General features: G+C 31.8%; 1 protein-coding gene and 1 long non-coding RNA gene across 11 annotated transcripts in view; one reads left to right on the top strand and one right to left on the bottom strand.

Moving 5' to 3' along the window:
• LOC101886358 (cadherin-18) overlaps positions 1–13,611 on the top strand; it is a 444,602-nt gene that overhangs the window by 374,418 nt on the left and 56,573 nt on the right. For all 10 annotated transcript variants that reach the window (XM_087276878.1, XM_087276881.1, XM_087276879.1 and 7 more), the window contains one exon: positions 4,105–4,358. In XM_087276878.1, coding sequence (XP_087133004.1) covers positions 4,105–4,358 — 254 coding nt within the window. The remainder of the gene's footprint in view (positions 1–4,104; positions 4,359–13,611) is intronic.
• On the bottom strand, positions 10,669–12,316 carry LOC147841481 (uncharacterized). The gene is made up of 5 exons (XR_015504539.1): positions 12,182–12,316; positions 11,236–11,319; positions 11,061–11,115; positions 10,882–10,963; positions 10,669–10,807 (listed from the first exon to the last, which is right to left on the bottom strand). It is a non-coding gene; the product is annotated as an uncharacterized LOC147841481 (long non-coding RNA).

The following is a 13,611-nucleotide window of genomic DNA, read 5'->3' on the forward strand; positions in this document are numbered from 1 at the left end:
CCACAAAGATATGTCAACTGACTCATCTAGGACTAACAACCTTCTAGCTGTGAGGCAACAGTGCTTACCACTGAGCCATCGTGACGCCCCCATTTAAGATTTTCATATAAAAAATTAACTTAAAATCTAGGAATCATGTTTTAACTTGATCATGTTTAAACTTGTTGAATAAAATAGGGATATTCTTTGTAACATAAAATATGAATTTTGTTCACTGGAGATAAAAGTTAATAAAACCAGTGAGATGGTCATTAGTAGGAATTAATTAAACTAGTTTTTTTTTTTTTTTTTTTTTTTGAAGGGTTAAAACTTCTACTGAATTGACATCAAATAGAGACTGTTGAAAGTTTTTTTTTTTAACTCTAGTGTTTAATATCTACTTGTAAGTGTAGATTTTTTTTTTTTAAAGTAATGCTTATTGGGGAGTTAAGGTAAATGACTTTGGTTTAAATTGACATATTTTGGAGATTATATACAGTGTGAAGTATATTTTGTACTGTGTGGTATGGATTATTGCCAGATAAAGAAAGCAAAAACTTTAAGTAGTTAAAGTTTGCTAGTGCACTTACAGAAAAGGGGTAGCGCAGTGAGTAGTGTGATCGCCTCACAGCAAGAAGGTCAGTGGTTCGAGCCTCGGCTGGGTCAGCTGGAATTTTTGTGTGGAGTCTGCATTTTCTCCCCGTGTTGGTGTGGGTTTGCTCTGGTTTCCCCCACAAGTGCAAAGACATACAGTAGAGGTGAGATGAATATGATAAATTCTCTGTAGTGTATGTGTGTGAATGCAATGGGTGTTTCCTGTTGTTGGGTTGCAGCTGGAAGGGCATCTGCTGTGTAAAACATAGGCTGGATAAGTTGGTGGTTAGTTCCACTGTGGAGACCACTGATTAATAAAGGAATAAAGAAACTAAGCCGAAAGAAAATGAATGAACTAATGACTTATAGTACAGTATACCCACAAAAAAAAAACACTACCTGAAAAAAGTTTTGTCGTCGATCCCACATGTAAGAACAACTAATAATAACTTGACTTCTAGTAGATCATTCGAAAAAATGGCAGAAGGTCAATTTTTCCAATGAAATATCTGTTGAACTGCATCTCAGTCATCACTAATACTGCAGAAGAACTACTGGAAGCCACATAAACCCAAGATTCTCACAGAAATCAGACAAGTTTAGTGAAGGAAAACTCATGGTTTGGGGTTACATTCAGTATGGAGGCTTGTAAGAGATCCATCAAGACATTTGTGCTGCCCATTACATAACAAACAACACAGGAGAGTTCTTCAGCAGGAGAGTGCTCCTTCTCATACTTCAGCCTCCACATCAAAGTTCCTGAAAGCAAAGAAGGTCAATGTGCTCCAGGATTGGCCAGCCCAGTCACCAGACATGAACATTATCTGGGAGAAGATGGAGGCAATAAAGATGACTCCAAAGAATCTTGATGAACTCTGGGAGTCCTGCATGAACACTTTCTTTGCCATGCCAGATGACTTTATTAATAAGTTATTGGAGTCATTGCAGAGATGTATGGATGCAGTCCTCCAAGCTCATGGGAGTCATACACAATATTAATTCTTTTTCCATTGCACCATGACTTTATATTCTATACTGGACATTATTTCTGTAAAGTGACAAGACTGTTTTCTAAGCAAAGTCACACCTTACTGCCCTGAGTAAACAATTAAAAATCAAGACATGATTAATTAAAATAATCTGGAGGCCTTTGCCTTTCATATAATCCACTTCTGATATGAAATAATCAACTAGAATTCAAGCTATTATTTGTTGTTTATAAAACTTGGATAGGCAACAATACTTTTTTCAGATGATGTATTCTGAGTAAAAAATGAAAAGAATGACCAAAGAAGTTTTATTCACAGCCTTTTTGCTCATATTTAGGGCAGTGTATATAATCTGTTCAGCAGACGTCTGGTGCTCTTGAGGGCTCAGATGCTCTTTATTGGACTCTTTTCTGAATCCTGAACCTCTTCAATTCCACACTCAGTCCTACGGGTCAGGAAAGCTGCAAATGCGGAGTTTTCCTAAAGCCGGTCTTGTAAATAAATGGCTGCCAGATCTGTCCGACGAGACGTTGCTGAAGGTCAGGCAGGTTTCATGGTGTTTACAGACATGACCCCATCTAGACAGCCATTTAGCTTCTGCAAAAAAAATAAATAAAGTCAGAGACTGACCTCAATATAAACTTTTTGGAGTGTACAAAGCTACTAAAAGTCACCAAGAAAGTGTCTAAAATAGACTGACTGAAAGCATAATGTTGTGTGCTGCATATCCAGTAAAGATTGCTTTTTTTTCAGCCATTAAATTAGGTTTATTTTAGTGAATGACTTTACATGATCCATCTGGAGAATGCTTTCAGATTTTAGAGGGATTTACCAATTTTTTTTTTTTTTTTTTGTATTAATTGTATTTTGTGATTCCATCTGGAGAGAGATTTTACTCTGTAGAGTGATTTAATTATTTCCTTTATTACTAATTACTACTACTTTATTCCTTTAAACGTCACTTTAAGCTGTATAGAAGTGTGTTGAAAAATATTTAGTGTAGTAAAATATTATTCACTGTCGTCATGACAAAGATAAAATCAATCAGTTATTAGACATGACTTATTAAAACTATTATGAAATGTTGAAAAAATCTCACCGTTAAACAGAAATTTGGGAAAAAATAGACAAGATTGCTGATAATTCAGAGGGGCTAATAATTCTGACTTCAACAGTATTTTTATTATATATATATATTTATTTATAAGATATATATATAAATATATATTTATTAATAAGAGTGAAAAGTTTAACAGTCTGTATTTTTTTATGTAGTTTTTAATTTAATTTAATTACATTTTTTGTTGTTTTGTTTTATTTTATTTTATTTAAAAAAAAAATCAATTTCAGCTGTCTGGCGTTATTTTTTAATTATGTATTTATGTATTTATTTATTTTTATTTATTTTTATTAACAAGAATATTTTGTTAAAAAACTGAATATTTTAACTGCCTGGGGTTATTTTTATTTATTTATTTATTTATTTATTTATTTATTTATTTATTTATTTATTTATTTATTTATTTATTTATTTATTTATTTATTTATTTATTCATTCATTTATTCATTCATTCGATTATTAACAATAGTGAAAAGTTTAATGGTCTGTAATTTTATTTTATTTAACTTTATTTTATTTGAATTCATTTTTATTTTATTTTATTTTATTTTATTTTATTTTATTTTATTTTATTTTATTTTATTTTATTTTATTTTATTTTATTAAAAAAAAACTGACTATTTTAACTGCCTGGGGTTAATATGCGACTAGGCAACATTTAATACGGTGATCTCAAACTCGATATCTGGAGGGCCGCTGCTCTGCACAGTTTTGCTCCAACCCTAATCTAACACAACTGATCCAACTAATCAAGGTGTTCAAGACTACAGACTATTTAGCAGGTCTACTGTTAGCAGAGCTGCAGCCCTCCAGGAATTGAGTTTGAGACCTTTTATTAAATAGCTATACTGTAGAACTTGTTGCATCACTTGAGTCATGATGAAAACAGGTTTTAAATATACATTAAAGGTCCCGTGAATTGCTTTGAAATGTGCATTTCTATTCGATGTTTGACAATCTCAACTGAAACATATAGAGACATAGAGTAGCTCCTCCCCTTAAATAGCCAATAGGGTTTTGTTTTATCACAGCTTTGCCAGTAAGAGTGATCGAGCTCAAGTGCATCAAATGAAAAGCAAATGAAAAGTCTACTTAAGGGGGTTGAGCATGTCAAAAACTAGAAAGCATATGATTGGTTATGATGTGAAGAGAAATGTGAATAAAGCCGCTGGTCCTTTTGGCTGGAAGTGAAAAACTATAAGCTTTACATGTTTATATTAGTTTAATATCCTCTAAATGCGAATTGTGTCACTGTTTGGGGCACACTAGCTTACAGACATCCCAGAAACAATACTAATATTGATACTATCATCTAAAAAACTTTATTACATGGGAGCTTTAATATTAATTTGAATTTAAATTTCACCTAAGTCCTATAGTAATATTTGAAATGTGATTCTGTGTCCTGTTTTCTCTTCTCAGCCATTGAATTATGAGAAGAAGAAGCAGTACAGTCTCCACATCTCAGCAGAAAACACACACGTGGACCCGCGCTATTCTTATCTGGGCTCCTTTAAAGATGACGCCACACTCAAGATCACAGTGGGAGACGTGGACGAGCCGCCGCTTTTCTCCATGGATTATTACATTATGGAGGTGTACGAAAATGCTAGAGTGGGCACTGAAGTGGGAGCCGTTACAGCCAGAGACCCTGACAGCAAAAACAGCCCCGTCAGGTGAGCAGAAGCTCTAATCACACCAATATTTCACGCACCAGCAGATCAGACTGCCATACAGGAGTTTTGATTTATTTTGTGGATTAGATGATTATTACAATGATGAATACGTATTAATTTGTGCATGTTAAATGTTTATTTATTTGTTTATTTTATTTTACTTATTTTATTTTTTGTTCATTTTTTTTGTTATTAGTATACTTTTAAATTCAATTTATTCTATTTTGGCTTTGTACTTCACTACATTTTTATTTAACTTAACTTTATTAAACTTTATTAAAATATTTTAACATATTCATACATTGATATTGTGTATTGAAGTATGTTAAATGCTATTATTTATTTTTTTATTTTCTATTTAGTTTTTTAGTGTACATACTATTGCAAAAGAAAATAGAAAATTAACAATATAATAACAATATTAATCTTAAATATACTATTATATTTATCGTAAATATACTAATGTGCTATTTTGTTTTTATTTGTTTTATTTTATTTTATTTTATTTTATTTTATTTTATTTTATTTTATTTTATTTTATTTTATTTTATTTTATTTGTGTAATGTGTGTGTATAAATATAGCACATTTATCGTGTACTCCACTCCACACTAAAATCTATTATTAATTATTTAATTATTTTTTATTTTATTCTATTGTTAATTTTATTGTTTATTTTATTTTTATTCAACATGATTTAATTTTATTTTTATTAATTTCTTTATTAATTTTATGATAATTCATTGCATAATTTTTATTTTATTTTGTTTTATTATTTTTTCTATATATTTTTCTATATATTAAATATTAAACCTGTCAGTATGTGTCTTTTTTCATGAATCACTGGAACTTTTTTTTTTATTTCACTATAAAGCATGATATACTATTGTAGTTTATTATTATGGTTTAATAATATATTATACTGCTTTTTTGTCGTTGTATTTATTTTTCATTCGTTCATTCATCCATCCATTCATCTATGCATCTATTTATTCTCCACTGAAAAATATAGTTTTAAAGTTAATAATCTTTAATATTTAATTGTTGAAAATGCTATTCTATTAATATTTGTGAAATAGTATACACTATTGCCTATTGTGTACACTATTTATTAACAATATATATAAAAATATATTAATGACGAGGACCGAGAAGTCGTTAATGACATTAACATCCGTCATTAACTATATATGGTTCGCCTGGCTTTATCAAATGAAATGAGTATAGTTAACTCATAATTTAATGAAAGTTGAACTCACTGTTGAAGGTAATGAGTACATTAAATACCTCATTATTTCAACTTAAATAGAGTAAGTTCACTGTACACGTATAGATTAGTTTTTTGTTTTTTTAACTCAAATGGTTTGTCGCAATTGGTTTGCCTTAACTTATTTGGTTTGACAGTACTCAGTTGGTTTGAGTTCTCTTCATTTATTGGGTTTTACTGTGCTGAAATTGCTTCGTTTACTTAAAAAAAGTTCACAGCACTCATTAGGAGTAGTTTTTGAACTTAAATGGTTTGTTGTAATCGGTTTCCTCAAATGGTTTGAGTTACCTTAACTTATTGGGTTTTACAGTGTGAAGCGTGTGTGGGTCTGCAGCTGAATATTATTGGTTAAATTGCCACGCAACATATTATTTGAAAAAAAAAAAAACTATTTTCATTTATCATTACATTTACATATTAACATTTCTTGACTAAAAAAGCTAAAAGTTTGAGTAAATCTGTTTAATTTAGTAGCAAAACAATCTTATGTTTCTCGCTGTGTGTGTCTCTCATGCCCTCTCATTTCTCACATTTCTCTATAAAGGTCACATTTAATAGGATGACATTGAGTTGATATGACATACAAGCATCTTTCACTGCTCTCTCTCTCTCTCTCTCTCTCTCTCTCTCTCTCTCTCTCTCTCTCTCTTTCTCTCTTTCTATCTCTCTCTCTCTGTATTTCTCTATGGAGGATATTGTTAATTAGAGCACTTAAAGCAGCCCATGTTAGCATGTTAGTGAAACACTGCTGCCAAAGGCTCAATTACCTCCACACACTTTAATGAAGGAGAGGTGTTTGCAGGCCAGCTCATAAAAACACCATCGCTTTAGCACTAATGTCATGCTGCCTGCCGAGAGAGAGAAGTAGACCCATTCAGATTACCCACAATTCCTGTTTCATCAGACCTGCTAAACAAATGATCAATATCTAGCGCACGGCATAAACCATGCGTGATATACTAGCACATTAAAGTATTGCAATTATTCTGTGATTAATTCTGTTTAATGCAATGTTTTGTCATGTTTAAAAAATGACATATTTTTCATATTAATTTACAGGACAATAAATAAATTTGTTCATGTATTTATTTATTTATTACTGTAAAATTTAGATTTTCTTATATATATTTTCTATATATATATTTGACTAACTATATATTGCTTTCATATTAGAAACTACTATCAATATGTTAAGAATTAATATATATTTATTAAATATATATATATATATATATATATATATATATATATTTTTTTTTTTTTTTTTTTTTTTTTTTCCTGAAAATGACTGTAGGTCATTACATTATAAATGTAGGTAAGACTTGTATAATGTTAAAAATAAATTCAGAGCACATATCAAATTTCAGTTAAGGGGGCTTGAAAAAAAAAAGATAATTTTGAAATTAGTCAAATTCACAATCTTTGAAAATATAATATAATTTAATGTATACACACACATACAGATGCTATAGATATATATATATATATATATATATATATATATATATATATATATATATATATATATATATATATATATATAGATATGCTTGGACTGTGGGGAAAACCGGAGCACCCGGAGGAAACCCATGCCAACACAGGGAGAACATGCAAACTCTACACAGAAATGTCAACTGGCCCAGCTGAGAGTCAAACCAACGATCTTCATGTTGTGAGGCGACAATGATAAACCATTGAGCCACCGTGCCACGAACAGATGAATTATTAAAAATAAAATTAATCCTGCAAAAAAACAGTATAACATTACATTATTAAATAATATTAATACACTACAACAATACATCAATGTATAAACAGTATATGCTTCTAAATTAACATTGTTAAATTATTTGACTTTTTTTATCAAATGAAGTAAAATTCCAGTGACTTATGAAGAATACACACTGATGTTTCATATGTTCAATATTTCATATATTAAAATACATAAAATAAATAAATAAATAAATAAATACAATATTAAATTTAAATGAATTAAAATAAAACTAACAAATAAAAAAATTAAATAAATAAAATTAAATATATATATATTTTTTTATCCTTACAGCAAAGCATAGTTTTGCTTTGGACCAGTTTAAAAAATCACTGTAATTAGTTACACATAAGATCATAATCTTTCCTCAAATTATACACTCAAACTACTCATTTTGCTGCTTGTTCAAACATCTTATTTAAAATGTGCTAAAACAAAACTATTCTTGGGATTTTTTGGGACAGGTTGTTTTATGTTTAATCCACTTAATTTGATTTGTGTAGGAACGACATAAATGAATTATGTGGAAACCTGCATTTTTTAAGAGTGAAGTGTGACTTGTATATTAACATATGCTATAATAAATAATAATAATAATAATAATAAATATAATAATGATATGTAATAATAATAAAAGTATGTATTTTTGTACTATAAAATCAAAGTAAAGTTGTACTTTAGGCTAAACTGCTATTCCTAGTATTTTCTTGTGAAGATCAGAGGTAAACTATCTGCGGGTGTTTTCAGTATGGCTATAAATGCCACACATTGTTATTTCTCTCTCATGTCTCATGCTGTCAAGGGCAATGCACATTTTCTTGTGCTAATGAGATATGACCTGTATGGTTTATTAGCATCTCTCTGTACTTTTTTTATTAAGCCATCTTTGAATGAACCTGCACAGTCTGAGTGTTAAAGAGAAACCAGCACCTCATGTTTATGCAAATACTGCTACTCTCATTGGCTGGTATGAGTGATGTCATCAGTTTAACACATTTGTTTTTGTACATCAGCATTTATTCATTCATTCATTTTCCTTCAGCTTAGTCTTTGATTTATCAGAGGTCACCACAGCGGAATTAACCGTCAACTATTTCAGCATATGTTTTTCGCAGCGGATTCCCCTCCAGCCACAACCCAATACTGGAAAACACTCATACACTCTCACTCACACTATTTTTTCCAGGTCATTTATTGTGTTTCTGTTTCTCCAACTTTAATCTCCACTTCCATTAAAAAGCTGTATTTCATCCCAATGCTGGATTTCCTACTGCTGCATCTCCATTAGCATAAAGATCAAATGGCATATAGAAGTTTTGAGAATCAGCATTAGAGTTCTGCAGAAATAAGCAAGGTCACTGTTATTGCCTTTAGTTTCCATTGTAACTATTATAATAATGCATCTGATCATTATCATATTTCATGTAAAGCATTTGTCTCATGAGACGTTGCTGTGAAAATGGTTTTTAAAAGCATTTTCTTCACAGTAGACACCCTGGTGAGGCATTAACAGGGATTTCGGGATGATCCTTTGTGTTCTGCTTAGAAGATTTTGTGTTTCTTGTATTTTTCCCATGTTAACACAATGACAGCTGCTAAAAACAGAAATATTTTCAAAGCACTAATACTTTACATGTGTGTTTTTTTCCCCTACAAATAAAAGTAATGTAATGGTGAACATCCGGATATATACAATTACACATATATACAATGTGTACACTCTCAGAAAAAAAGGTACAATATTGTACCTTTTAGGGTACAAATGGCCCGTCACTGGGGTGGTACCCTTAAGGGTACAAATTTGTACCTCTATTTAAAGGTACAAAATTGTACCTTCTACATTTGTACCCTTCAAGGGACAATTTTGTACCCCCACCGAAGGTACAAAAATGTACCTTTTTATATTATATAGCATTTTCAGGGTACTGACCCAGGCATTTTGATCCTTTGGTGACTGCATGCACAAATAAATAAATAAAATATTTTGGTTCATAGATGTCCATTTTTATTTATTAATGTAGAAATATTTCATTACAACTCACAACTGAATGTGTTAAGAAATAAAATTACACAGCAAGTATAAAGCAGACATGTAAAACAGTAAAAAGAACAATTTAGATAACAAATAAAAACTGTTCACTCACTGTACAGTATATAATCTACCCTTAATACAAAGACCACAAGAATACTGTTTAAGATTTATAAACACATTACACAGGCTACATCAAGTACTTCACTTTATAAAGTCCAAAGTATTTGTCTTGAGTCAGAATACTCAATCATAATAAAGAATTTGTCATCAAAATTTTCTCTGAATTTCAGAATGAAGGCAATGTTTCTCTATAAATTGCTTCAACAGTGCAGAAAACCAAATACATCAGTAGCCTCTTCCTCAACATCAGTAGATTACTCCTCATCATCCTCAAGTGGAGTTGTAATTTGTTGTAACACAATATGTGTTTATGCTTTTGATAAACATGACATGTAAAGCACTCATAACTGGAAAATGTTATTTGATAGTCATTAGGACCACAAGTTATTTAAAAATATGCTTTATGCATGAATGAGAGCAGTGTGCTGGATTAACTTGATGATTGTGATTATCCCAAGAGCATGTAGAGAAACAAAAAACAAGGTTGATCACTTTGGTAACTGGAGTAGATCGAGGCTTGTCACCGTCCACCGTTCATTCAAAACATTCCACTGCAGAAACATCAAGGTGTTCTTCTAATAAGATAGATATGTCAAAAATGTATATTCGTCCACATCATTAGCCCGGCCAATCGCAATCCCATCAACTCTGAAGACTGCCGTGACTAGTCTTGTTAACACAGTTGTCCAGTCGGAGGCCTCCTCCTGTACTTGAACTGTTGGATGTGGTGAAGATGGTTCACTGTAAATGACAAAGCAATAATTACATTAATATCAGTCACTCTATCACTGATGAAGAGAAAATCAACATGCATAGAAAGTAAAATAATTAATATTCACTGATTAAAAAAAAAAAAAAAAGTATCACAGATTAAAAGACTAATATAAATTTCATTCATTCATTCAATTTCTTTTTGGCTTAGTCCCTTTATTAATCTGGGGTCGCCACAGTGGAATGAACCACCAACTTATCCAGCATATGTTTTATGCAGCAGATGCCCTTCCAGCTGCAACCCAGTATTACGAAACATCTAGACACACTTATTCACACACACATTTATACACTACAGACAAATAAGCTTACCAAATTCAGCTATAGCGCATGTCTTTATACTTGTGGGGAAACCGGAGCACTTGAAGGAAACCCTCACGAACACTGGAAGAATATGCAAACTCCTCACACAAATGCCAACTGACCCAGCCGAGGCTCGAACCAGCGACCTTCTTGCTGTAAGGTGACAGCACTACCCACTGCGTCATCCTAATATAAAGAATATCAAGCATTATAAAATGCATTTATCACAGCATATACTAAACAGAAAACAACATACGCACCTGAGCACAACGAAATGTTAAAGTGTCTCGCTTAACAAGGCTGGCAACATGAGAAGTGCTGCTGTAAAATCAATTCCTGGAACTGGAACAAGATGTGGCATACAAACAAATATGAAAGAATCCATACAAAGCTATAATTTAATAATATTAATCAAGTGGAGAAAGTTTAGAAAGAGTACCTTAGAGTCAGGACCAAAGCTTTCTTCAGTTGATCTCTCATCTTTCGATGAATACCTAGAAAATAATTTTAAACACGTGGGTGTACATTTATTGTTGTTTGTAAGTAAAAACCTACACATTTTAAATAGTATGTAAGCCATTAAATACATGGTATAGATAATGAGACATACTTACATCTTGTAACTGAGTCATGCTTTCATATGACATGCCTTCACTGGTCTGATGCTGTTAGCCTGCATTATGTTGTTCAATCTTGTCCTGAAATACAATTGGAAACTTCATAAACTTCTGGAAAGCAATAAGATAAAGCAATAACTATTTATTTATTTTGAGATATTAATAAAATAGGTAAAATAGCTCAAGGTAAGTTACCAGTTTCAGAACAGATAAGACAAATTATTACATTAAAGAACAAAGTATAATTTAAAACGTCGATTTATACAACGTGGTATATAAATAATTCTACATTAACATTATTATAACGTTAAACGATAGTAAAGCACCAATTCTGGACATGAGAGTTTGTGGACACTCCTCAACATTAATATAACTTAGACACTGAAACGAAGATATGTACAAGCATACACACGCCACGTTTGTAACTAACGTTAGCCACGTTTACATAATCAGTCGCTTTGCCGGTGACAAAATTGTGATTTTGCTTCACAAAATGGCGGTGTATATAACCGTCTACAATTACATTTCCTCGGTCAACCGTGGCTAGAAAATGGCCTCAAAATATAAAACATTATCGATAATTACAAATTTCCAGTATTAATAACAAAAGGTTTTATATCAAGGTATATGAAGACTTTAGTCGCGCCAGCTCCGGGCCACACCGCACATTACTTACGGCCCGATTCCGGTGCACGGTTACGGCAGCGTCGGCTCGCTTCTGCCGCCGCATCTGGCCCAAGTAACGATACAGCAGACTGACTCGGGCAGGCGAGAATCTAGCCGCAACTGGCCCAAGTGTTTTTTGCTATCTGGGTTGCGATTATATTCCGCCGTGGCAACACTTATTAATAAAGCAGTTACGTAAGATATAAGGCGCAAATACGTAACGTAGGCGATAAAGGGAGCTTTTACACCGAGAAAACTAACAGCATATAATACTCACCTTCTATAACGTTATGTCCCTCGGTGACTTCGATATCATATTGTATTAACTTCTTTAATAAGCTGCAGACATCTTAGCAAACTCCATCCTGCAGGCCAACGTAACGTCTTACACCAGCCAGCCCGGAGCACTTAAAGCGGGGGAAAGCCGAGACCCGAGAGTCAGACAAAATCAACAGAACACGGCTTCACATGTAAAAATGAGACTGAAATTACATCTTTAATACATTCTTACCTGAAAAATGTGGACTCCAAAATAGACTTTTCTTTGAAAAGCGTGCAAAGTTCTGTATAAACAGCCAGCATACTCGACCGACCGCCTCAGTAACAAACACTACTATGTCTCAACATGCCAAATTCTTAAAGAGACAGCAACATCACCACCTGTATGAAGATGCTGTCCCTCTGCATGGTTCTTATTCTACATCCTGTATACCATAGGGTCTTAAACAGTTAGCAAAGACCAGTATTTACGTTTTTTATGATTAAAATTACATTCAATTATAAATTAAATTATTAACGATTTTGAGATTTTTTTTTATTTAAATACATGAAAAAAAATTAATTATTAAAATATTTAATTCAATCAATTTATTTATTTATTATATTTATAAATTATGTATTTTAGTATTAATGTTTAGTATTAATGCATTTAAATTAGTGTTATATAGTGTCTTGATCTTATCATGAGCTGAGGGTGCAATTTTGTTCCTATAGGGAAACAAAATATATAATTGTACCTTTAAAGGTTCCAAATTGGTCCTTTACGGTACAATTTTGTATCCAAATGTGCTATAAAAGGTACAAAAATGTACCTTTTAAACCTAAATCTGGACATTTGTACCTTTATAGCCCATTTGAGTACAAAATTGTACCCTAAGGACCAATATGGGACCTTTACAGGTACAATTTTATATTTTGTTCCCTCTAGGAACAAAATTGTACCTTCACTGTACCTTTTTTTCTGAGAGTGTATACAAATACACATGCAATGTGTATACAGTTGAAACCAGAAGTTTACTCTTTAAAAAAAAAGGTACATAACCATTTTTTTAAATATCTGATGGTAAATCATACCAAATGTTTACTATTTTAGGTCCGTTAGGATTACCTAAATTATTTACATTTGCTAAATGCCAGAATAATGAGAAATGTATTTAGATTTTTTTTTTTTTTTTTTTATTTCTAGACAGTCAAAAGTTTACATACATTTCCTTGGTATGGTTTTAGCTTTGCTTTTAAACTGAACAACTTTGGTCAAATGTTTTGGGTATCCTTTCACAAGCTTCTCACAATAGTTTGAAGTAATTTTGGCCCATTCCTCCTGACATAATTGATGTAACTGAGTCAGATTAGTTGGCTGTCCTGCTCACACAAACTTTTTCAACTTTGCCCTCAAATTTTCTATAGGATTGAGATCAGGGCTTTGGG

This window comes from Danio rerio, chromosome 12, assembly GCF_052040795.2.
Source record: "Danio rerio strain M-AB ecotype USA chromosome 12, GRCz13ab, whole genome shotgun sequence".
NCBI classification, from domain to species: domain Eukaryota; kingdom Metazoa; phylum Chordata; class Actinopteri; order Cypriniformes; family Danionidae; genus Danio; species Danio rerio.